Raw genomic sequence first — 27,167 nt, 5'->3', positions numbered from 1 at the left:
CAAATAAAGGCAGGCAAAAATAGGTGAATTGAGAAATGGCCGAACTTGATAGGAGTGTGATCATCAATCTATAAACAGCTATTCAAATGTCAAACAGAAGCCAGCAGCTGAATTTAAAGTGTATACATTTCAGAACACTGGTTTAAATTTATCATCTGGTGTGTCCTAAAGCCTCACACAGTCAGGACATTGTGAAAATTGTGAATAAACAGGTTGCTTTAAACAGTTTGTGCCTCGAAGATACTTCAAAATCTCCTCTCGCTCTTTATTTAATCATGCACACTTCAAAAGCTGAGAAAATAGGTTTAATTTGTGCTTTAAAAAACAAACAAACAAAAAAAGTGCTAACAAAATAACTTAGATAAACTAGATGCACCACTGCAATGGCCAATTTACATTTATTAGCAGTGAAAGGGTCATTTCATTGTTGACCTATGTACTTACAATAGGACTAAACATATTGCATCATCTAAAAGGTTTTGTCATTCTAAGATCATACACAAGTCCAGATAAACCTTTTTTTTTTTTCTTTTTTTTGTATAGGACAACATTGCCACAAATCTGTAAACCTGGTGTTGTGTGTCACCTAAAATAAACTGCAGAGTAGAGAATTTATGGGTTACCTTGTTTAATTATCTTGCCTAAATTGATGCTTATGTCAACTGTTCCTCAATTTTTAAAGGGTAAAATGAAAAAAGACACTTAAACTGCTCAGAAAATGGTGTATTTATAGATATTGCAAGGCTTCAGTCTTGTGCTTTCAAAATAGATGAATTTCCATTTGTTGTGATGATTTCATCAGCAGGAGATGAAGTCAAATAATATGGGCAATAACACATTTTCATTTGGGAGCCCCTGTTATCTCATATGACATTGACTTTACAGTGATTAAGCTATTTCTGAGTTTATGTGAAAAAAGAAAAAAAAAATCTTGGTTTAAAAAAAGTCTGATTTGTTTGCATGAGTGTGTGTGTGTGTGCGTGTGTGTTTGTCCGACAACAAGTTTGTTTGGAATAAAACAGGGTTATTGTGTTGAAAATGAAGTGGCTGCCTGTGGGGGTGTGTATACTTCGCTCTGATAATTGGATTAATTTGGCATCTCTCAGAACAGCAGGAACAGACCAATTACCTAAAACATTCCTTATCTTTTAGGGTGCAGAGCTTAACCTCAATTCAACCCAAACCACAGAAATCCCAGGCTGAATCCACCTGGGACTACTGTACAAGTCTTCAACTGATTATTGGTTTAAAGTTTACACTTATTCCTGGAAGACTAAAGCAGTGAAGTATATGGAATAAGATGTTCTAGTTTTATATATATATATATATATATATATATATATATATATATATATATATATAGTAAAATAATATTAAAAAGAAACTTTTCTACTTTTAATACATTTTTACTTAATTTCACAGTCAATGTGTCTTTATTTTTTTATCTGAACTGAAACAATATCACAAACATTAATTTTCAGTGTTTGATTTTTTCAATAATCTCAATAGCACAAATCTGAGAGAATCCTGAACATTGGTACAAAAAAGAAGATTCGTGTTTTTTAAATGAAACAGACCAACAATGTTTAAACCATTTAAATGATTGCTCTTCTCAATATAACAAGAAATTCCAAAATTGTATATGAATTGTATGACTGTACCTGGTGTTCTGATAACATCATATACTGTACATGCCTCTGCTCTATAATGTAATTTAGAGTCAATCTTAAATGAGTAAAAACTGACATTCTCAATTTCTTCATGTTCAAACTCTCCTGAGGGGAGGTTCCTGCCATTCCTCTCAAATCTTCTGGCTGCTCACATGACAGAGATCCAGCTAGTCAAAACAAATCAGCCACTAACAGCCTGTTTAAAAGAATTATAGCCTTTTTCCTGTCTTTTGAAGTCACTTATTTGGCTGCAGCTGTGTTCTGAAGGACAAGCATTGTGATTTTACTTTTACTGCCATAAACTCATCTTATTCTCCCTTTTGGCCACCATGTTCTGTCCACATTGACCTAGTTTGTGACAAACATATGACTAACAACAGAATGAGCAAAAGATTTGCATCTTGTGCCAACTTATTTTGTTGTAACCACAAACCTGCAGTCTTTTGGTGTTGTGTGCTCATTGTTCCACTGATCTGACTGTGTTGTATGTGTTGTGATGTTGCTTATTTATGTTGTTTAAGATGCTCTGCATTGCAGTCACTGTATGTTGCATGTCATTATGTTTAAGACTCAGTAAAACGCTTTGTACAGTTTGACTGCAGTCTGCTGTTTGCATGTTTTTCATTCCGGTTCCTTGTGCTGCGTTTACGGTGCGGTCGGGCACTGGCGACCCATGATGACACAGTCAGAGCGCACCGGATCAGAACCAGCCCCAGACAGGGCATGTCTTTGGCCACTGCAATTTCAGAGAACAGGGCGTGATCTCTGGGCAGATTAATGGAGCTGTCACTAGTCTCTAAGTCGCGGACAACAGCCAGAATCTCCTGACGATCTGTCTGATGCACCATCCCACGGACATTCAACACAGCAGAGATATGTCTCCTCCTGTGAGCAGAGAGGAAGAGAGGGACAGAAAATAATTGTGTATTACACACATACAGTACACACAGATTTGACAATACTAACAAAAAATATTCTGCATGTTAATATCCAGCAGAGCTATGATAAGTTTACATCTCCAATACTTTTCTAATGTAACACCCTGTTTTCAATTAACGCACTATTGCACGATTACAATTAGTGCAAAATGCTACAGCTAGACTTTTGTCATGAACAAGGTCTGCACGTCATATTAGTCCAGTTTTAGCCTTTTTGCATTGGTTACCTATCCACTTTGATTTTAAGATTTCATTAATTACATTTAAAGCATTACATGGCTTGGCAGCTGAATATTTAGCAGAACCACTGAGACCTTGCAAAACAGCTAGACCTCTTAGATCTTGTTTTTAACTGTTGGCTGTTCCAAAATCCAGATGTAAAACTAAAAGTGATAGAGTGTTTGTTGTGAAGGCCCCACGATTATGGAACAGCTTGCCCTGGGTTATTACAGTAGATCTGCTGAATCTATGTCTGTTTTTTAAGTCTTTTTAAAAACACATTTGTACAGACTTGCTTTTAATACTACTATGTGAATGTATCATGTTTTATGTATTTTGAATGTTATTTTATGTGCTAAGTTTCTAAAAGGTGCTATACAAATAAAAGTTAATTTTATTTTAATATTACTTTTCTAATTACTAGCTCTGAGCAGTTTTACATAAAATAACCTGATTTTTTCTTCATCCTGGAACCCATATTAAGCTTTATTAGATAGAAAATACAAGGATGTTCTTTCAGAAAATCATTCAGGATATAATATTTTGTTTTTTTAACACCGTGCAAGCCTCTATGCTATTTTTATTGCAATGTGATCATTTTGTGTGTCTATACAGTTATAGTGTATAACATAAAATTTGTATATAACATTAAATATATTTATTTTAAATTCATAAATGGTTAAAACTTAACTAATACAGACTACAGCATGAACTAGCATTAAACAATACTTTTACTGCATTAATCTTACGGATAGATTTCTAAAACTAAAACTAAAAGTTGTATACATTGTCATTAGTTAGTGCGTTATGAAATTGTAATTTTTTAATTAAAGTATTTTAAATAATAAATGAACAAATGCTGTAAAAATATATTGTTCATTGTTAGTTCATGATACCTCATGCATTAACTTATGTTAACAAGTCCAACATTATTGTAAAATGTTTCCCATAAATGTTTTTGTCAAGTCAAATATGCAGATCACGGATGGTCCACTGTGGCGACCCCTAACGAGAGCAGCCGAAAGTAGTAGTAGTTACCCATACATGTTTTTAAATTAAAAAATAATTCAATTTCATAACACAACAGAAGTCACTCTCCCTCCCTTAAAATAAAAGAAGGAATATACTGGCCCACACTTGAAATTACACCATGCTTAATTAAACAAAAATAAAGTGATTAGTAAAGGAGTCATGTCAGTTACTTTGATCAATTGATAGTGATGATGTTTGGTGAGCAAATCATTCTGTTGATTTGGTTGTTTTTAATAAATTAATTCCAATCAGTTGAATCACATTCCACGAAGACCATTATCCAAATAAAGGAAGTAGGCGCAACAATCTTTATGATTTAAACAATATTCAAAAACAATGTTACTGAAAATAGTAGTGCCTAAATTAATTCAGGGAAAACTGAGGACTGTTGGCCAAAAGTATTTCTTTGTAATGCGTCTCCCTCGAAACTGGTAATGCCTCATAAAGTAAACTCAAAGTCAGCGCTCTAAACTCTGTGAAGATGGCATGTCCTGCTTATAGATAACAATGTGACAGGCTGTGACAGCCTTTAACATAGACAGTCAGTCAAAAACAGGAAACAACAGTGCTATACACAAAGAGAAGTTAACTAGCCTCTACTTTCTTGCTTTTGATCTTTAGTTGGTGTGTGTGTGTGTTTGATAGGAGTGTGGCACCAGTCAGTCTCCTGTGACCTGGCAGGAACAGGAAGTACTCCACAGCCACTTCCTGTCTGCTGAGGAGGGCTGTGCGTCAGCAAGCAGGAGCACTGCCAGCCAGTGACTTAACACACACACACACACACACACACACATACTAATCCAAACAAAAACACTATAGGCTAAAGTGAGGTCACATCTCACCCATTCCCCTGTTTACTGTCGACTCTTCCCTCCCATGCACTGGGTGCTTTCCACATAAAGGAAAGCTGGCACAGAGATGGAGCACCACAGTATCTATTTTCAGTCAGACATTCTTAAAATGACCTCAGGAAACGGAGAGGTGTTGTGAAAAATAGTCCTCAACTGGACAAGGAAGTGAGAGGGGAACATGTCAGATTTTTCATGAATGAAAGCACTTTAAGACAGCACTTTTCAGGTTCTGCCCTTCAGCAGGTCTAAAAGTGTTCAGCAAAATTGTATAAATGAAATGTTTCATAAACTGACAAAGTACTGTAAATTAAAGTGCTGACCTGTTAAGAGCTAATAAAACACTTTCCTTCCTTCTTCAGTCTCATGCTATGTAAAATCTACATCCTGTTCTACATTTTGCTTTTATGTTATATCATTTTATAGTATGTGATTGTAAATCAAAGGGAATGGCCTATATGTCAATAAATATATAGGATTTGCAAAGAGAAAAAAAAAAGTAGGGAGTAGGCACAATATTCCTCTATTTTATATCATTTTATTGCTTGTAATTGTAAATCGTTCCTTTCCTCTCCAGTTTTTAGGATTCATTAAGGGCCCACTGCCCTGGTGGTCTTACCGTATATCTGGAAACTCCTTCACTAAAACCCCAACTTCCATCTGAATCGAGGGAGTGTCCTCCAAAACTATGATGTCAGCCAGATGAATAATCACACTGTCTATCCAGGAGGCAGTTGACTCCTGAAAAGAATAGAGAGATTATCTGTGATTAACTTTCATTTAACTGTGGTGTAGATTTTTTGGTTTTTGTTTGTCTACCTTTCTCTTGTTTTGGTAAGACTTTACAATAAGGTTCCATTCATTAACATTAGTTAATGCATTAGGTATCATGAACAAACAATGAACAATATATTTTTAACAGCATTTATTAATCTTTGTTAATGTTAGTTAATACAAATACAATTGTTCATTGTAGTTTACAGTGCTTTAACTAAAGTTAACTAATACAACTTTTGATTTAAAAAATGTATTACTAGATGCTGAAATTAATATTAAACAAGATTAATAAATGTTGTAAAAGCATTGTTCATTTTTAGTTCATGTTAACTAATATTGTTAATTAATGTTAACAAACAGAACCTTATTGTAAAGTGTTACCCTTGTTTTTTGTCTCAGTGTCGAACACTAATGCTGTTATATGGTGCATTGTCCCTTATTCACCTGCACTGTACCTGTTCCCCTTTGTTCATTGTGAAGTCTCATAGTTATCACAGTATTTTTGTTATCTTTGTATATTATTATTTACTTATTCGTTGGATTAATCTACACTGATATTTGGAAATCTTCTAGTGAATTCGACTTTGTGTGAGGAAGAGACCATCATTATTCATTTAAATCTAACAAAGCACATGAAATGTACCGCAATTTAGTGTATTTTAAGAATATAATGACCTTTTGGTGGGTTTTTGTCATTTTTGGAGTTTAACAGCTGTGGTCACTATATTGACTGTCATTGTATGAAAAAGTCTTGCCAAATTAGACCCAGGCCCACCCAGAATATTAGGGATTATTCTTTGACTTGAAAAATTTCATAAATTCTGATTTCTGAAAGTGTGCAAGGACTGCTTGAATCCGCCTCTTCTCTGTTGTTAATGGAATTTTGGTAAAAATAAAAATTAAAAAATGGACATCCATTTTTATTGAGGCCCACCCAAAAGTAATTTTCTGGCTACGCCCTTGCTTAAAATTTCTTTTAATTAAAATATCAATTTTTTTGTTCCACAGAAGGAAGATAGTCATATGGGTTTAAAACAACATGAGGGTGACTAAATAATGTTAGAATAATTTTTTTTTTGTGCCCAGTGATTGCATAAAATAAAATGAGGTATAATTTTAATGGAATAATTAGAGCCTATTAGGGTACTTTCACACTTGGTTTGATTGCTTGGACCGAACCAGAATTAATTTCCTCCCCCTCCCACTGCCCACGCTGATCTGTGTTCACATGATTTTATTTGGGTCCGAACCACGGTCCGATTACATCATCAATGCGAGTAAAATAGTCTCTGGTACAAGTGGTAGCTGTTTACCACTTTAACTAGGTAACAACTCGAGAAGACTTCACTGTGTTAAGTGAAGTATTAAAGTTTGTCTCTTTGGATTTACCATGAAAACTTGCCATGCACAGAACAACACTTGTGTTTGTCTCCCGTGGATGCATTGAATGTGCAATGATGTGATGAATATTAGAGTTTGTCTGCCGCGAGCCCGCAGACGCGTTGCAAGAGATGTGAAGAATGAGAGCTGCTCTCTGATGGCAGTGTATTTGGACACAAGCAGGTATGAGAAATGCATTATACCATAATATTTGCGATCAGAAGCCTGCAAAGACGCAAATTAACATCATCACAAGCGGTTCACTTCCACGATTTGGTACAATTGTGTTCATATCAGCAGCGAACCGTACTGGAGTTCACATGAACCGTACCCCAGACCACCTTTTCAAGCAGACCTGGGTGCAGCGTTCACATAATCCAAACGAACCGAACTCTAACGTCATTTGACCCCAGGTGCACACCAACAGTGCTAGTGTGAAAGAACCCTTAATGACACTTACCAGATCCTCAAAAAGAGTCTTCAGCTGTTTGGCCTCATCCTGCAGCCGGAATGCTACTCTCTTCCTCATTTTGAGTGACGTACAGATGATCCGCCCCCTCATGATGGCACGAACATATTCAACCAGTACCCGCCTGTGCACCTCATTCACCAATGTCTGTCAATCAGTGACACCAATAATCAATCAACCAACCAGTGCATCTGTGTCTGAGTGTGTGTGAGTTGGTTTTTTTGGTTTACGAGGGCACTTTTTTAGGTTACACACTAGTAATTACGAGGGTATTATGCTATAAATGTGGTTTAGGAAGACACCTGTAGTGTCCCTGTAATTCAAATGGCTTGAAAAACATACTAAACAATGTTTTTTTTAAAGGGTTAGGTTTAGGGGTAGGGGGTAAAATATATAGTTTGTACATTATAAAAATCATTAGGTCATGGAGAGTCCTCGTAATGACAGGAGTACCAAGATGTGTGTGTGTGCGTGCGTGTGTGTGTGCATGCGTAGGTTGTACCTGATAAGGAGGGCAGTCCATTCTGCGGAATTTTTTAAAGTGCTGTTTAATGGTTGCCTCAATGCTCTCATAGGCCTCAGTGTTATCCAGCCACTTCCTTTTCACCAGCTTATCAAAGAATGGCTGGTATCATGCCATAAAACAAATGAATTATTTAAAGCATAAAAAAAACATAGTATGTGGGCAGAACGTGAGTGTGTGCATGTACGTGTCTCACCCTGATGTGTTCAAACAGTATGTCAGTGAGAACTCGTACTGACTGGTTGACAATTCTCTCCAGAGAGGAATGAGCTCGCTGGGAGACGTCCTCACTGCCAAGAGTGTCACACAGACGACAGCGCTCCACAAAACTCCTACACGTGTCAACACAATGTAACATTTATATCTACGCAGTTCAGTCATCAACTTTGTCGTGAAATACACATGATTATAATATACACTCACTGAGCCCTTAATAAGGTACACCTGTACACCTACTTATTCATGCTATTATCTAATCAGCCAATCGTGTGGCAGCACTACAATGCATAAAATCATACAGATATGGGTCAGGAGCTTCAGGGTTCACATTCTGATGATCAACCATCAGAATGTGAAAAAAAAAAAATTCTCAGTGATTTTGACAGTGGCATGGGTTGAGTATTTCTGTAACTGCTGATCTCCTTTACTCAGAATGGTGCCATAAACAAAAAACATCCAGTGAACAGCAGTTCTGCGGACGGAAACGCCTTGTTGATGAGAGAGGTCAATGGAGAATGGCCAGACTGGTTCGAGCTGACAGAAAGTCTACGATAACTCAGATAACCACTCTGTACAATTGTAGACGAGATGGGCTACAACAGCAGAAAACCATGTCGGGCACTTTATTAGGACCATAGTGTTCATAATAAAGTGCTCAGTGAGTGTAAGTCAGCTTAACTTTCTCTATAAACTTTTAAACTGAACAAATGATGTTGAGATGTTGAAAAATGACAGATGGTCATGTATGTGAATAGAATATTTTTTGGTAAACACCAATGCATTTACATTTTTTTCAAAGACACATGCAGAGCAATTTAGAATATTACATAGATATTTTGGGTAAAATCATACAGATTTTTAAAAATGTATAATTACACTTCTCAAATCAACCCGATCCCCTGCAAACTCCACAAAATTTTGGGGGGTGGACCCACCAGGTTGGGAAAGGTTGCATTTTACTAATACTGTATGTTGAATAAGATGAAAAACCTGAATGGTGGAACACAGTTGACAAGAGCGATCGTCCTGGAGACATATCCATCCCCATGATCCCCGAACTCTGACTGTGTGTCGTGGAACATCTCAACTTTTCTCTGGAAACTAAATACCACACACACACACACACACACACACACACACACACACACACACAAAAACACACACACACACACACACACACACACACACACAAAAACACACACACACACACACAAACACACCCAAACACACACACACACACCCAAACACACACACACACACACACCAGTAGTTTAGATTTATCCTATTTAAATAGGATTTGAAAAAGACACTTATGTCAAAAATTTTAAAGTGAGTGTATAATTCAGCTGCAATTTGATTGTTTCAGTTGTAAAAGCAGCTTACTGTATCAGAGCATCTTATGAGATATTTAATGAACAGTTTGGGAGTCTGTTTTGCATGACACTAATTGTTGTGGTGAAGAGCAGATCTTCATTTTACTATAGCATAATGCAGTGGTTCTCAAACCTGTCCTGGAGGCCCCTCAACAGTATACATTTTGGATGTCTCCTCAATCAAACACATCTGATACAACTCATCAGCTCATCATTAGTGGAGACTACAAGACTTAAATTGGGTGTGTCAGAAAATGGCAAAATGCAAAATGTGCAGTGCTGAGAGGCCTCCAGGACCGGTTTGAGAACCACTAGCATAATGTATGAACTAAAATGGTTTAGATTATCACTGGCGAAGAGAATCTTTAAAAAATCGTAATTTTTGATCATCACTGTTGCTGTGGCTTTAGTCGTCATCACTGTCTTTGTGTCTTATTTTCTCCATCTCACCTGTACAAGAAATCTGCAAGTCCATTCAAGGTGCAGCGAGCAATACGAGCCCCTAGTGGCTGGCTGACAGCTGTTGATCTGTCCAAATCTACCTTCAGCCTCTAGAACACATACAGACACAGATAGAGGAAAGGACATCCACAAAGAGCTTCTAAACACAATCACACACACGGCAACTTACATCAAGGCAACATACGGCATGCATAAATAGCACAAGAATTTATGCTACATGTGTAGGTATATTACCTGTATAATAGAACGAGCAAGGCCAGACTGATACTCTTCAATGTGCAGCGTCTGAGCCCATCGCTTCTCTTCATCATCCAAAACCTGAGAGAGCTCTGTAGTCACCTTCTCCTACACACATACACACATAGGTTGAACTGTGTGCTCCAAGAGATTGATTCATAATTTCACTCAGAAGGTGTGGTGTTCAGATTGTTACCCAAACAGTGTCAACGCAGCCCTCTTCCAGCCGGTCTATGACATCTTCAGGAAGAAGAGGATCTAAAGCTTCACAAACTACGGTGCCCATTGCTCCAACTGTAGCCAAGATGTCCCTGTGACACACAGAGTCGAAACTAGTGTTTGTGTGTATTAAAAAATGTCAAGTGTCAGCATTCACTTGTGGAATAGTGTTGTGTGTATGTACAGTAACTCCCCCATGTATTCAGTATCCTTGTTTTTCATACCGATAAACAATACATCTGTTATTAATAGAACAAAGGTCATTCTTCCACTGGGTGATTAAAATAGCACAGTGTTTGCTGCTGTGCAATGGCAAAACACGGTAACTACTGGTACACATTTTGTCAAAACTGTGTTATGACCAAAATGGGGTCCCTTAGACTATGATCTGTCTTGTGACAGACAGGTTTGGATCAACTATGCTCAGATTCAGAGAAAACTGAGTGTGAAAACTGCAGTAACTACAAAATCAACACTGAAACAGAGTAAATTTGGAGCAATTTTTCAGTGTTGGCTTAGTTACTGCATTTCAGCTTTGCAGAGTAATTTAAATGCGCATCACATCACATTCACCTCAGTGTCACATGTGTGCATGTACCTGTTGTAAATGTTGTAGATCCAGTCCAGCAGTGAGTATGTGTCAGTGATCTGAATGGGTCCACTAGTGATGGTCTTCAGTCTCTTGGCAACAGCCCTGTGATAACTCTGCATGTAGACCTGAAACACGCAGAACTCCTCGGGATAAACAGCCACCACATTTCGACGTGCTGCATCCATATCCTCCACCACCCTGCCCCGCAAACGCTCCAAATACATGCTCATCTGCCCAGCAGCGATGCCCCCTGGATGAGGAAGACACCAGTCTGCTGCCTCTCCGACAGCCTCCACCCATCTTTGACGCAGCTTCCTGGGTCTCTTTGAGGGTCGTGCACCCTCATGCAAGACAGAACGGTCTTCGGAATAGTCACCAGCTTGGAAGTTGGACTGGGCCTCTTGGTGTAGGGCCCAGACCTTGTCAGCCTGCTCCTCCTGTTGTATGACCAACACCACAAGGCCAAGCTGCGGCCCGGTGCAGGGCTGACGTAGCGACTCTCTCACCACATCCCACATCTCTCTCTGAAGGGCCTCGTAAAGCAGCTCTACATCTTTCACTTTACGCAGACCAGCATCCCACATGCTTGGACCAGAATCCTCATTGCCCAAACCGGCCAAAAAAGGGAGCCAGGGAGGCGAAGTCAGTGTGGGAGGAGTTATATTGCTGGGTGTGGTTTGGGTCAAGAAGGAGGGATCAAGTTCACACTCCCTCTCCAGCTCTTGGATGTGTGTGTCTGCAAGCAGCAGGTCTCTCTGGTTGACTAACTGCAGGATCTCCAGCACTGAGAGAGAAAGATATTAAAGGTGTTGTAAGAGATTTTTAATGGAATGACACTCTGAACATATATGTCCCATATATGGGAAGCAGGAAGCTGAGAACATGGTAATTGAAGTGATTCACGTTTTAAACGACATTTTGTGATTCATAAGCATTTTGTCAGTTGTTAGTTTGTCGTGCGAAAACGCTATTTTGCTACCATTGCTTTTGACAATTTTGACAGCAACTTTGAGGTGATGTGCTGATGCTCTCCTTCTCCATCTCTTAATGGTGGAGTCGGTCCAACGATCTTAATGGTACAATGGTATTTTGTAGGGCGTGGTTTGTAAAGAGGGGTGTGTCTAATTAAGTGGTGAAGCAAAGTCTGGTGAAAGTTCCAGAACGGATGTCATCACTTACAGAAGTGTTCATTTTTTATGCTGCCATGTGTTAATTCACTTAAGGTGTTCACTTGTCTGTTGTTGTCTTTGGAACAGGCTGTATAATCACACAGTTCCGATTTTCTCTCCTTGCACTGAGCTTATCAGGTAGGATCTGCAGCACAAAGAAGGTATGTCATTTCCTGTCTCTGTGAAAGTGTTTGTTGATTGGCCAATGACTCACGGGAGTCTTTTGGAACTTGTTACCGCTGATTAAGGTATTATGGATCAAACATGAAGACCTCTGACTGTGAGCATAATAAAGTTCCTTTTTGTATGTGCTTGCAAAAGGTACAAACAAGTACAAACATAACCAAAAACAACCCCCCCCCCCACCACACACACACACACACACACACACACACTCAATTTTACCTGAAAGTGGCTCCCTGCGTTTGACTGGCTGTTCTTCCTCTACAATCTCTTGCTCGTCCTCCTGGGAGCTGCGGTTTGTTAATGAGTCTCCTCTGAGCTTGCTCAGACTGACAATACGTAGGAATGAGGGCTGTCTTCGAGTGTCTTCGTCATTTTCAGCAGTCAGATCCCCTGCAGGCAGACTATCTCTGCGTTCACTCTCCTTACGACGACCTGCCAGCCTGAGAAGATGCATTAAAAAAGTTTCAACTGTCTCAATAACTTCTCACAACAATTGCAGTATTTACTTAAATACAAAAATAACATTAGAAATCCTGGTCCTGGAGTACCCCACCACTGCACTTTTGGATGCCTCCCTTATTTAACACACGTTTCAACACATCATTAATCAGTTACTGTAATCTAATTACTTTAGTAAAAAAGTCTTGTAATCAGATTAGTTACTGACTTTAAATTAATTTAATTTTATGAACATTGCTTGGTTTACACACTTCAAAAAGGATATTATTTATGTAAAATACATGTGTTATAATAATTCATATAATATATACTGTACATCTGTTTGTGTTTCTGTGACAGTTGGCGTGTGCCCCCAAACAAGTCATTACTTAGGAAAAATGTGAGGTACTGTGTGTATGACTGAACAAGGAGGAAATACAGACTTTATTTTGAATTCGTTGAGTGGAAAAGTGTTTTAGAAAGGAACTTAAAATTATAGTTGTCAATCGATTAAATCAAATTAATTACATGATGTGCTGGTTAATCAAATTAATCGCAATTAATCGCATACCAATATTTACTGAGAAAGGCCCACAAATAAAGGTAATGTAGAATAATTAAACTAATTATAAATAGAATATATAGCCTTATAAATATTATAATTCAGATAATTCATATACATTACACCATATTGTGGCAATAGACAAGTAAAGCATTCAGACAATACAAAAAGTAGCATTAAAAGTGAATATATTGTTTAATTTTCATATGATTGAACACATTCCTGTTATTGGCCTCCTTCCCTCTGCTCTATTTTTAATTGTTGACAACTCATCGTCTCACTAGTTTTCAGCATCTCTAGTCATTAGCACTGTGTTTTTAGATGCTGTGTCAAGTTATACGTAGTTTGAAACTTAAAAAACCCGTCTCTAGATCCCTGCATTTGGTTGTGTTCAGTCCAGCTGTTTTAAGTGCAAGAGCGCGTCATCTTTGTAAGGCTGTGCTGCCTGTTGCTCTCGTTGGTTTGACAAAATGTATGGCCTGTACAGCTGGAGTACTGACTGCCCCATATTGCCACATCAAGGTAATACAACAGCTTGAATTGCTCTGATAGTAGGACCATTCCTTATTATAGAATACATGCCTAAGTACAGGTCGTGGGATGATTGATTTCACACATTTTTTTATGCATTCTTTTTTATGTAATTAAACACAGTAAATTAGCATGTTAAATCAATAGCCCTACTGAAAAGAAATGTAAAAATAAATCAAAGAAATTACATTTTTCAGTGAAGTATTCAGTACAGTAATCTGATTACAGTTATAGAGAAGTAATTAGTCTTTGGTACTGTATTACTTGTTTTGAGTATCTTACACAACACTGCTCATTAATAGAGGATTCAAGACCTGAAATGGGTGTGTTAGTTAAGGGAGAAATCCAAAATGTGGTATATGTGCTGGGGTACTTCAGAACCAAGACTGAAAACCCCTTCTAAATTGAATCAGGTGTGTTAAATAAATAAAACACTTTGACTTTGCTATATAACATTAAATTATGCTTGAATCTATAGCTGGGCTTCAATAGGTGCCTTTGGAATGTACAGTATAATGATGACCTATTATGTACAATGATATGTAATTAATTAGTGATATTATTTGTGGAAAACACCTTTATCTAAATGAATATGTCATGAGCAATGTCAAAATATTTTCCATTTTCACCTCTTTGCAGCTATTTGATATAGGTTTTATTCATTTTCTGGAGCTTGCAACTATCCCAGACTTTCTTACTTGCACCTACACCCCAAAAAGTCTCCACCTTTGACCTAAATGTTAATGTGTCAACAAGCTTGATGCTTGTGTATTTCTTCTGTGTATGTGTACAGTAATTCCCACAGGTATTCAATACCAGTGTTGTGGTATTGTTATAAACAATGCATCTGTTATTAATAGACTTAAGAAAATTCTTCCACTACGTGATTAAAACAGTACAGAGTGTATATCGGATTACAGGGAAAATATCCCTCCCCCCAAAAAAGGAAACTGACATCGAATTACATTCACCTCAGTAAGGTCATGATCTCCTCTGAGGCTCGTCGATAATTTTTTTTCTTTCCTGAGGAGGGTGTTGCTGGGAGGGTGGCACTCCGTAGTGAAGGCGTAGCGCCCCACACATTTCTTCCAGTCATACGAAGCCCCTTTCCTAACTTCCCAAGGGTCTTCAATGGTGATGAGCCACAAATTCGTTCCAGAGTTCCTCTCTTTTCTTTTGATCCCTCAGTGACCTTTGAGCCTCCAAGCTGCTCTGTGTTTGCCTCATTCTCCAGTGCCTCACTCACCTGAGGTGATGTTTGGTAGTCCTGTCCATTCTCCCAAACCCCACCATCTTCCTTACTCCACCCCATACCTGCCCATGCCCCCTCAAACGGATTGAGATCAGATGGTGGCAGAATGAGTTCCCCATTGCTATGGTTACTTTTTAGGGTGAGTTCACCGTTTGTAAGGTTACTCTTTTGGATAAGATCACCATTGGTGTGGTTACTTAGGAACCTCCTGGGCAGTTTCTTGAAGATGGGCATTCTGATGCTGGTTAACTACAAGACAAAATAGTCAATGTTACATTGGTCAGAATCATCTCTCTGTTTGCAGTTTCTGATTTCATTTACACTTAAAGTGCCCGACGTGGTCTTCTGCTGTTGTAACCTATCTGCCTCAATGTTTGACGTGTTTTGCATTCTGAGATGCTATTCTGCTCACTACAATTGTACAGAGTGGTTATCTGACTTACTGTAGCCTTTCTGTCTGTTCGAACCATTCTGGCCATTCTCCATTGACCTCTCTCATCAATAAGGCGTTTCCGTCCACAGAACTGCCGCTCACTGGATGGTTTTTTTTTTTTGGCACCATCCTGAGTAAACTCTAGAGACTGTTGTGTGTCAAAATACCAGGAGATCAGCAGTTACAGAAATACTCAAACCAGCCCAACTGGCTCCAACAATCATGCCATGGTCGAAATCACTGAGATCACATTTTTTCCCCATTCTGATGGTTGATGTGAGCATTAACTGAAGCTCCTGACCCGTAGGTGCATGATTTTATGCACTGCACTTCTGCCACACAATTGGCTGATTAGATATGTAGGTGTACAGGTGTTCCTTATAAAGTGCTCAGTGTGTGTCCATGAATAATTGAGCTATACATTGATTTTGGAAATCTGTTTGCTTAATGAGTGCACAACCCTCCAATCCTCAGTACACATCACACAACAGCATAACTTTATATTTGATCCATTGCAATATATTTTTGGAAGAAACATCTAACAGTACAGTTTTTGCCAAACAGTTTAGTTATTTTGTGCCATAGATTTGCTAAATTTAACTCCAGTGAGGTCAGCACTTAACACACTGGATGGATGGTGCCCCGGCCTGAATCGGCCTGAATGGGGCGGTGGAGTAGTGTGACGATAAGTTCAAAGAAATGTAATTGAATTAGACTAAAATAAATTAGTTTTATCAAATGCATTTTAGTCATTTTTTTATTCCTATTTAAACTATTTTTATCCTTCATACTTTGTATTGAATACTGTCAATAAGCACATCTATAGTCCACTATGTGTCCTGCTGAAAGTTATCTACAGTTGAAACCTGTTCAAACTGCCTTTATCAGGTCTCTCTTAAATGACTTTGCCTTGTTGCACTCTCATTGTTCAGTATTCTAGTGAGCTAAGTGCATTAACAGCATATGTGTATGTGTATGTGTGTGTGTGTGTGTGTGTGTGTGTGTGTGTGTTTGTTCTTTGTAGACGTTAGCAGTTTTAAGATCCTTTAATGGAATCTCACATCCAGATGTGTCAGAATAGTTTCCTGTTTCTCAGAACATACACACTCTTTAATCATGCAAGCAACACACACACACCTTCTGGAATGTTTCTCATGGGATTAATAAAGTATCTACCTACAAATTCAACATGTTACAATCTACAGGTTAGAAACTGACAATAATGTAGTATGCCATATCAACAGGTTAACACTGAATTTTTTTACACATTCCTCCTGCAATTTGACAATGAGGTTTTATCAGCCTCCTTAGGTATAGGAGGAGAGAGAGGCCAAGAGAAAGAAAAAGTAAGGGAGAGGGAGGTGCCGCTGTGTAGTATGCAGAGGTGGAGATGTCCCTATTGCAACTGTGCTTTTCACTATTTCTGAGCAGAGTTCCCTTGGTGTGCTGGTTAAACATCTGGGCTGGTAACCAAAAGATTTTAGGTTTAAAATCTAAATCGGGCAATTAGGAGCCATCACCACTGTAGCCTTGAGCAAGGCACTTCTGTATCAGCTAAATTACTACTTACACTCACTGAGCACTTTATTAGGAACACTTGTACACCTACTTATTCATGCAATTACCTAATCAAACAATCGTGTGGCAGCAGTGCAATGCATATAATAAATCAGATGTGGGTCAGGAGCTTCAGCTAATGTTCATATCAACCATCAGAATGGTGAAAAAATGTGACCTCAGTGATTTCGACCATGGCATGATTGTTAGTGCCAGAAGGACTAGTTTGAGAATTTCTGTAACTGCTGATCTCCTGGGATTTTTACACACAACAGTCTCTAGAGAAGCGGTCTCCAACACGTCACTCGTGAGCTACCAGTAGCTCATAACCTGATTATAGGCAGCTCACAAATGGATTCTGAAAACTTTCTCATTTAATTCAATTAGGGTACAATACAATATACAACTGTCCCGCCTCCCTAATGAAAATGCACCATTTGCCATATCAGCTGCCAAAATATAGCACGTTATCTCCCTTATGACTATGAGACTCATTTCTGTTGAGTTCGGAAATTGAGTTCAGATAATTTTAGCTTGCTTTAAGATGAATAAACACCGTTCAACCAAAGAAAAGGCAGAAAACATACTATTTCCATGAAGAGTTTTTCTTCACAAATGTAAGAGAAAGATGTGTGTGCCTCATCTGCGGTGCCAGCGTTGCTGTCGGTAAAAGGTGCAATGTTGAGCGCCGAGGTAAATATAGTTTGCAGTTTGAAATTCAGACTTTGATTGGCTATAAATCCGCTATGCACTGTCATAGACATGGAAATAATGTTGCATGTTATTCTTCATGATTTGTGAATTCAGATAACACAATCCTCAGCTCTGAGATCGGTCGTTTAAATTTGACGACTCTTCATTTTATTATGCAAATAGCTCCAAAAGTTGAACACCTAGAAGACTGAAACCACTCTCATCTTGACCAGTTTGTTTTCCTGTCAACCCTTTTAAAGGGTTTTAAGGCTCTTCACTTTTCCAGCAAACATGCAGGCTGGGGTCATGCAAATTTAGTTGTTTTAGATATTGCCTGATTTGTGAAATCTTTCACAATCACATTTGGTCACATTTGATTGCGTTTTACTGCTCTACCCCTTGATGATTTGTGAATTTTTTCACAGATCAGTTTTTGTCTCTTAATCATTTTTTGAGTCAACAGTTTACCTAAAAAATCTGTGTTATAGGCTTTGAGAGGTTACATTCTGGAAACATGATAATTATGATGGGAAAACAATAGTTTCACACAAAACTTGATTTGTGAAAAATTTCACAGATTGATTTGACTCAGTTTGATGGCTTAATGCATATTGGCATTGGGAAAAATGAAGGATATAAGCCAAAAAAGTAATAAAAGGCTTATAATTTTAAAAAGTGAAATCTAGATGGGTCATAGTTGGCTCAAAATTATCTTTCTGATGTGAATTTTTTCACAGTCCAGTTAATATCAGTTAACTAATTGTTTAAGTTTTTGATTCAACAATTCTTCAGAAAAATGATTATTTAGGCCTTGGGAGGCCATTTTATAAAGCACATTGCTTATAATCAGGGAAAAACACATTGTTTCAGACTGTCATATCCTCTCAATCTGTTCCCACAAGATCCTCTTTCCCGGAGTACAAACCTCAACCTGGACTACACTTCCCAGAATCCCCCTCTTCCCACCATTGACTCTCACACCTGATCTTCATTCACTAATCAACTCCCTGTGTATATAAACTCTGCTCTCACCACACTTCTCCCTGAACTCTTGCCAATTCACCCTGTAGTCTTGCATTTCTTAGGGTTATCGTTAGCCACTCCCTGCCTGTTATTGATTACTGCCTGTCCCTTGGATTACCCCTTTGTTTACCATCTTTGTTTTGTTACTTTGCCTGGATTGCTTACCTGGTTTTGACCTCTGCCTGCTTGATTACAATTGTTCTTAAACTCTGCACATGGATCTTCACTCCGAGTCTGACTCTGACTCGTTACCCAGACAAAACTGGATTTGTGAAATCTTTCACAGATCTATTTGACTAATTCTGATGGCTTTATGCATATTGGCATTGTGGAATATGAATAAAATAAGCCATAAAACCAATAAACCTCTTAGAATTCTACTAAATGAGCACTTAGACGTGTCAATTTAAATAGACTTAAATAGGCCATCTTGATTTGTGAATTTTTTCACAGATCAGTTTTTGTCTCTTAAACCTTGTTTGAATGCTTGAGTCAACAGTTTACCTGAAATATCAGTGTTATAGGATTTCAGAGGCCACATTCTGGAAACACATGATAATTATGATGGAAAAAACACTAGTTTCACACAAAACTGGATTCAGATTGATTTTAGTCATTTTAATGGCTTCATGCATATTGGCATTGTGAAAAATTAAGGATGTAAGCCAAAAAAGTAATAAAAGGCCTAAAACTCTAAAAACAGTGCAAACTGAACAGACTCAAATTGAACTCCATGATGTGAATTTTTTCCTTTTTTTTATTTATTTTTTTTCAGTTTTTGTTATTCAACCCATTTTTTGAGTTCTTGGGTCAACAGTTTTCCTGAAATATCAATGTTATAAGTTTTAAGAGGTCACATTCTTGAAACATGATAATTATGATGAAAAAACACTAGTTTCACACTGTGATGAGGATGAGGAGGGCGTGGCCGGGCCGAGAGGATGCACGCCTGGTGCTGAGTTGCCCAATCAACAGGAGAGAGATAAAAGGAGGAGCCGGGGACTCCAGAGAGAGAGAGAGATATGCATGCAGCAGTGTGTGCGCGCGCGCACGCTTTTGTTTATGTTAAGTCATCGTCAGTTTTATTATAAGTCTGTTTATTGTTATCCGGTTCCTGCGTCCTCCTTTCCCGAACAAGTGGAGATCTGTTACACTGGTGCCGAAACCCAGGAAAGGAGGAAGGGCACGCTGTCCAGAAGAATTTGCTGCTGCCATCTGCCAGGAGGAGGAGGAGCCATTGCAGTCCACCAGGGGACAGATGAGTTGCTGCCGTCCGCCAGGAAGCAGAGGAGCTGTTGCTGTCCGGCAGGGGATGGAGGAAATGCTGCTATCCGCCAGAAAGTAGAGGATCCGCTGTCATCCGCCGGGAGCCAGAGGAACTGCTGCTGTCCGCCAGGAAGCAGAGGAGCCATTGCCGTCCGGCAGGGGATGGAGGACCCACTGCCATCCGCCAGGAGGCAGAGGAACCGCTGCCATTTACCAGGGTGCGGAGGAGCGGCTGAGGACCGGGTGGGCAGCGTGCACGCGGGAGCCGAAGAAGAGCGTTTTCTTTTCTCTCTCTCTGTATCTCCTGCTCGCTCTTTCTCTTTTCTCCTCCCTCCCCTCTCTGATTTTCAAGAGGCAGGGAGGACCATCGGGTGGCGGAATGGCTGGAAGGGCAGCATCTCCCCTCCAGAGATGGGGGGTGGGGGGTAGGGTAGTAAGCCAGTCCGGATGGTGCCACAGCCGTGAGGATGCACGCCCGGCACCAAGTTGCCTAATCAGCAGGAGGGAGATAAGGGAAGAGCCGGGGACACAAGTGTGTGTGAGAGAGAGAGAGAGAGAGAGAGAGAGAGAGAGACACACGCGGCCACTCTGTGTGTGTTTGTTGCTGTGTTTTCAGTTTGATGTTCTGTTAAAGTCTTGTTGAATGTGGATTCGGCTCCCACTTCCTCCTTTTCCAGATGAACAGAGATCCGTTACACACACACAACTGGATTTGTGAAAACTTTCACAGATTGATTTTACCCAGTTTGATGGCTTTGGTTTATTGTCGACAAATTACATTTAGATAAGGATGATGCGTCAACTAGCTAGTCATTTTGTTTAACCCATGTGAAGTGTTCAGGAAATGTTTTACTCATTTTTTATTTAGATACAATTTTTATTAAAGAAACTATCACGGTGGGCCAAGGCTTGGTCACTTTTCCTACATTTGCCATCTGAACACACAAAAAAATTGGACTGTATTAAATGAATTTAGGTTGCGTGACAAAAGTAACACTGGTGTTCCAGGTCAATTTTTGACCAACCATAGGAAATGAATGGGATAGACTAAAACACAGAGCAATTTACATTTAGCAGATGCTTTTATACAAAGCGAAGGTCAATTTGAGCCCTTATTACAGGGACAAACCCCCTGGAGCAACCTGGAGTTAAGTGCCTTGCTCAAGGACATAATGGTGGAGGCTATGGGGATTGAACCAGCAACATTCAGATTACCAGTTCAGTGCTTTAGTCCACTATGCCACCGCCACACCATAGACAAAAGTAACACTCGTGGTGTTCCAGGTCAATTTTTGACCCACCATAGGAAATGAATGTGAAAGACTAAAACACAGAGCAGTTACAACACTAAGCCTGTAACACTGATTTTTCAGGTGAACTGTTGACTCAAGAACTCAAATAAGGGTTAAGAAACTAAAACTGATCTGTGAAAAAATTCACAAATCATGAAGGTCAATTTGAGCCTACTATGACCCATCTAGATTGTCAGTTTTTAGAGTCTTAGGCCTTTTATTACTTTTATGGCATATATCTTTTTCACAATGCCAATATGCATGAAGTCATTAAAATGATTCAAATCAATCTGTTAAAGTTTTCACAAATTCAGTTGTGTGAATCTAGTGTTTTGTAGAATTGTAAGCTGATTTACTATTATTACTCAAGGCAATGGGGGTGAGCAGTAAGATGCAATCAAACGCGACCAAATGTGATTGTGAAAGTTTTCACAACTCAGGCTCTATATAATATACGGAAGCTCTGAACCGCAAGATTTAAAAAAAAAAAATAAATAAATAAATAAATAAAAAATAACAGTGAAAAAAAAATTAAAATAGTGTCTCAGTTCTTTCCTAAGCCTAAGTCTTAAATTTTTTTCTCTCTTCCTAATTTTTTTTTCTCTTCAAATAAATAAATAAAAGATAAAAAAATTATCTTCCAAAAAAAAGTTTTTTTCTCTCTTCAAAAAAATCCATGCGTTACTAACTTTGGCCACCAGGTGCCACTATCAGTAAACATGTAATCTTATGCTTTTAATGCTTTCTCTGTTGCTATATAGCTGAATAATACATTTATTATTTATTTAAGGGTTTTCAAACCTTAAGACAAAATCAGGTTATATATGTTTGATATGGCATTTGTTGTCGTGTAACAACTGGAGTTTTTTTTAATTTTTATTTTTATTGTTGGTCTTTATAAACCATCTATGCCATTTGCTCAGTGTTACATGGTGGAAGCGAAGGAATTTATTGAGGAAAACAGGAAACATGGGGAAATTATTATTATGTCTGTCCTTTTGAAGTGTTAGGGGTACATCTGGTACTGTTAATATTGTTGTAAGTAATCTTATTTCTTTCAATTACATTACAGAATGCATATGGAGAGATGAACAACCTGCCCTCATACCTCCACTCACTCACACGCTCATGATAATAAACGCCGGGGGACGAATAAATAACATTACACATAACATTCAATGAGGCCTCCCCGGAGAAAAGAAACCCACAAGCATGTAAAACAAATAACCCAACAACAAAATGTACTGCTGGCTTCCTAACCCGCTACCGGACGTGGGATGCAGCATTCGTAGATCACATCAACAGCGGCCGCCTAAACCTCGAGTTCAAGATTACCCCGAAGTCGCAAATAACCCCTCCCAATTTACTAACAGCCAGCCCACGTCCCAGCACGGCAGCTCCAGCAAAAAAAATTAGCAGTACCAAAACCACAAAAAAAATTTGGAAGAGAGAGAAAAAAAAAAAAATGTAGGAAGAGAGAAAAAACAATTTTAGGACTATTTTTACACTATTTTTTATTTATTTATTTATTTTTTCCACCTTGCGGTTCAGAGCTTCCGTAATAATACAAGTGAATCTGCATGAACCCAGATTGTGTGTTTACTGGAAATAGCCGATAAAAGTGAAGAGTGCTTATTTTTCACCTTCCGACTCATGGACTTAAAAAGGGTTAACAGGAAAACAAACTTCTGTGAAAACATTCACAAATCAGACTGGTCAAGATGAGTCAGGTTTCATTCTTCTAGGTGTTCAACTTTTGAAGCTATTTGCATTAGAAAATGAAGAGTCGTAAAATTTAAACGACCGATTGCTGCGTGGAGGATGATGTCATCTGAATTTACAAATCATGAAGAATCACATGCAACATTATTTACATGTCTACGACAGCGCATAGCGAGTTTATAGCCAATCAAAGTCTGAATTTCAAACCGCAAACTATCTTTGCCGCGCTATGTTGATCGCCATTTCACTCAAGTTCACGGCAACTTCGCACTGGACTTTCCTGCCGGTAGTGCGCTACGAACAGAAAAGGTGAACCAATTTAAAGCAAAACCGGTCAAAAAATGAAACAGTAACTGAGGCACATTTAAAGTGGCGCGCATATTGATGAAACACAAAAACAGTTCATCGATGGCGCCATGGTGAAAGAAGCGATGACTGCATTGGCTGAAACTTTGTTCAGGGACCATAAAAGACAGAGATTATGTCAGCGATCGCCGATGTCCAGCTCAGTGCCAACACAGTGGCAAGGAGAGTGTCCTTGCTTTCTTCCGATGCAATGGGACAACTAGAACGGGACATGTCAACATGCAAATGGTTTTCAGTGCAATGTGATGAATCAGTTGACGCAAGTGACACACAACTCAGTTGGCTGTTTTCATTCGGATGGTTTTTGATGAACAGATGAACATTTAAATGACATGCATAAGAGTAAACCTCAGTGCATACACACCAGCATACGCCTCTCTCGTGGAATCCATGCAGTGTCACTCAGCGCATTGACTGTGTGAATGCACTTCAATTCATGTGGCATACATTTTTCTTTTAAATTTAGACCAAATTTAGAGTATATTTTACATAGTTTGAACTTGACATAGTTTGAACTTGACTTGAATTAATGTATATACCTATACAACTTTCTATACAAATGTGTGGACAAATTTAAAATAAAGGTTTTCGATTAATGATTGTTCTATAATATTCTCTGATTCTGTTCTCTGGTTTTGAAAGACCACACACACACACACACACACACACACACACAAACAATGTACAACACAAGTAGCTCTCAGCCACCTTTATTTTTTTTAAAGTAGCTAACAAGAGTAAAAAAGTTTGGAGACCCCTGCTCTAGAGTTTACTCAGAATGGTGCAAAAAACATCCAGTGAGCAGCAGTTCTGCGGATGGAAATGCCTTGTTGATGAGAGAGGTCAACAGAGAATGGTCAGACTGGTTTGAGCTGACAAAAAGGCTACAGTAACTCAGATAACCACTCTGTACAATTGTAGTGAGAATAATAGCATCTCAGAATGCACAACATGTCAAACCTTGAAGCAGATGGGCTACAAACAGCAGAAGACCACGTCTGGCACTTTATTAGGACCATAGTTTTCCTTACATTTCTCACCTAAACTAAACCGACTAGTATTTTCCTGTCTCGATTCTAGGTGGAACTTCTGCCAGTATTTTTGTTCTAACATACTGTAATTCCCAGTAGCAGAACAGAAGCTATCACTTATAATCTTGTTGGTTGAAAATAAAAAAGAGTTGTGTATCTCTCTAATAATACGTGATTTTTAGAGACAGACAAACATTCAAAGATTTAAAAAAAAATCCCTCAGTTGTCTCTATCAGCACTGCATTGTAGAAGAGTAATAGGCAGATCTAGATCTTGCAAACATCAATACTGGAAATTAAAACATGATACATTTCTGAGCTTTATAGAGGCATTAATGTGGTTGGATTTCATTGAATCAAGTGCAGACGAATATTTGTACTGTTAAAAGAATTAAAAAGTAATTAGTAAAGTTATAAACTAACCCGACAAACAACAAGAAAAGTCTAACAAATCAATCTAATAAAATAGTAAGTCAAATAAGTCTGATTTTCAGTTTTAGGTTCTGAGTGAATTTCTGTAGCATTACTTTCTTGGTGTCTGAAGACCCTGCAGAGTGGGGGCTGTGTTTATCGATGTCAGCAAATAGGGCATATAGAGCAGTGAACAGGGCACTGTGTGCATCTTGTCTGCAGTGGGTTGTTTTTTATTTATTTTTTTATTATTCCTGGGGTTAGTGTGTTTGTTTACTGGAGCTAAATAGCGTACTATATACCTAAATTACAATAATAGTAAGGTAAAACAGGGAGCCTTATGCAAGGAAAGAACAAAGAAGCCTCAATTAACCCATCCGTGTGTAGAGGGATACCTGGAGTCATTGGGCATTTTGATTTAAAATCATTATTTTAAGAAACTTTTGTGTCACTTAGTATTAAGTTTCAGAGGAAAGAAAACTGGTGGTGTTCTACTCAATGCATAGATAAAAATTGTATGGATATTAAAGTGAAGCTTTATACTTCGACAAGCACCTAGATTGCAGTATGTTTATTTTAATACAATGCATTTTCAATTAACGAAAATTTAAACTGGTTATTTTCTCTGCTAATTTAACAGTAATTAATTAATTCCTTTAAAATTAATAATCATAATCATAATAAAATATGAGTTAAATAATTTAAATAAATGATTACCGATTATTCCTTTTCTGGGGACCTGGGTAGCTCAGCAAGTAAAGACGCTGACTACCACACCTGGAGTCGCGAGTTCGAATCCAGGGCGTGCTGAGTGACTCCAGTCAGGCTTCCTAAGCAATCAGTTGGCCCGGTTGCTAGAGTGGGTAGAGTCACGTTGGGTTAACGTCCTCGTGGTCACTGTAATGTGGTTCTCGCTCTCAGTGGAGCGCGTGGTGAGTTGTGCGTGGATGCCCCGGAGAATAGCGTGAAGCCTCCACACGCACTATGTCTCCGCGGTAACGCACTCAACAAGCCACGTGATAAGATGCGTGGAATGACAGTCTCAGATGTGGAGGCAACTGAGATTCATCCTCTGCCACCCAGATTGAGGTGAATCACTATGCCACCATGAGGACTTAGAGTGCATTGGGAATTGGGCATGCCAAATTGGGGAGAAAAGGGGAGAAAATCCACAAAAAAATATTTTTTTATTCCTTTTCTATTCTCAGTTTCATAAGTGTTTGAAATCAGGGAACAACTGTAAAGTTTATATGAAAGTAATTCATTAAAACTGGAGAAAAAGATTATTAATATTAAACATCAATAAATGTCAACTAGAGAAATTACCTAATTCAGCTTTGTTTTCTTGTTTTTCCCTCCATTTTTTGTGTGGTGACCTATACATTCCCTTGTTTTTTAAAAGATTTGATAAATAATGGCATGTGCAAATCTTACAAGTGAGATGGTCGTATGATTAATACACCAGATGGATTAAGAAAACCGTAAAACTGAGTTTATTGTCTAATATTTCACAAAAATACAAATAAATAATCTGATTTTATCCTGAAGAAACAGATATGTCTTACCTTACCCTGCAGTGCGCAGTCAGCTCAGGGCAAATCCATTCCAGAGTCTGTGTGACAGAGAGCCAATCAGTAAGAGTATGTGTGCGTGTTCCTCTCTCCAAGATTTTGGGCCCTTCTGTTGGAATGTCGGAGGCAGCAATTCAGTTTGCTCCCAGATGATGATGCACCTTCCTGAGGAAAAAGAGACACCCTCCCTAAACAAACACAGACACACACAAACTACACATATAAAACTTTACACTCACACACAATAATACATACGCAACACATGTGTATTCCTTCAAATGCACAGGGACTGGTACACATGCACCCACAAATGTAAGTGGCTAAGGGGGATTTCCCCTTGCACACACAAACATAGACAGAAATAATAATGTTTTTGGTTATGTGGGGCTTGACAGTGAGGACCCCACACATGCAGTGTCAATTCCATTACACAATTCAGTTTCCAAATGTCAGTATCATGCAGTATTGCTAGTATAGCGGTCACATCATGCTTAAAGTCAATCATTTTAAACAGGTAACATAGTAACTGAAACTCTTAAAAGCTCTCCTATTCTCCAGTATTTCTGTAAATCTCATTCTTTACATTTAGAAATGTAATTCATCGTCAGGAACAGTTTTGCTGATTCGGTAGTTCAGCAGCATCTTTCAGTGTACAGAGCTCTTCTGCTTGAGAGCACAAACACAATGATAAAATAAAATGTAAATTT

General features: G+C 38.5%; 1 protein-coding gene across 1 annotated transcript; it reads right to left on the bottom strand.

Moving 5' to 3' along the window:
* Positions 1-1,363: 1,363 nt before the first annotated feature.
* LOC127417785 (tumor necrosis factor alpha-induced protein 2-like) lies at positions 1,364-26,557 on the bottom strand. Its single transcript, XM_051658013.1, has 13 exons — positions 26,460-26,557; positions 14,816-15,345; positions 12,533-12,753; positions 10,965-11,742; positions 10,344-10,458; positions 10,145-10,255; positions 9,899-9,999; positions 9,066-9,176; positions 8,053-8,188; positions 7,836-7,958; positions 7,325-7,480; positions 5,327-5,448; positions 1,364-2,555 (listed from the first exon to the last, which is right to left on the bottom strand). The coding sequence occupies exons 2-13, from the start codon at positions 15,328-15,330 to the stop codon at positions 2,234-2,236; spliced, it is 2,811 nt and encodes a 936-aa protein (XP_051513973.1). The 5' UTR covers positions 15,331-15,345; positions 26,460-26,557; the 3' UTR covers positions 1,364-2,233.
* Positions 26,558-27,167: the final 610 nt, after the last annotated feature.

Source organism: Myxocyprinus asiaticus, chromosome 3 (assembly GCF_019703515.2).
Source record: "Myxocyprinus asiaticus isolate MX2 ecotype Aquarium Trade chromosome 3, UBuf_Myxa_2, whole genome shotgun sequence".
Lineage (NCBI taxonomy): Eukaryota > Metazoa > Chordata > Actinopteri > Cypriniformes > Catostomidae > Myxocyprinus > Myxocyprinus asiaticus.
This window is presented reverse-complemented; position numbering and strand designations above follow the sequence as displayed.

What these genes read in the sequence shown, in the direction of transcription:
- LOC127417785 (XM_051658013.1), bottom strand. Translation starts at nt 15,330, where the DNA reads ATGCCCATCTTCAAGAAACTGCCCAGGAGGTTCCTAAGTAACCACACC. An exon ending in ACGCAGGGAGCCACTTTCAG is followed by an intron (nt 11,743 to 12,532) that starts GTAAAATTGAGT and finishes TTTCTCTCTCAG; the next exon opens with TGCTGGAGATCCTGCAGTTA. An exon ending in TGGACTGCCCTCCTTATCAG is followed by an intron (nt 7,481 to 7,835) that starts GTACAACCTACG and finishes ACTGATTGACAG; the next exon opens with ACATTGGTGAATGAGGTGCA.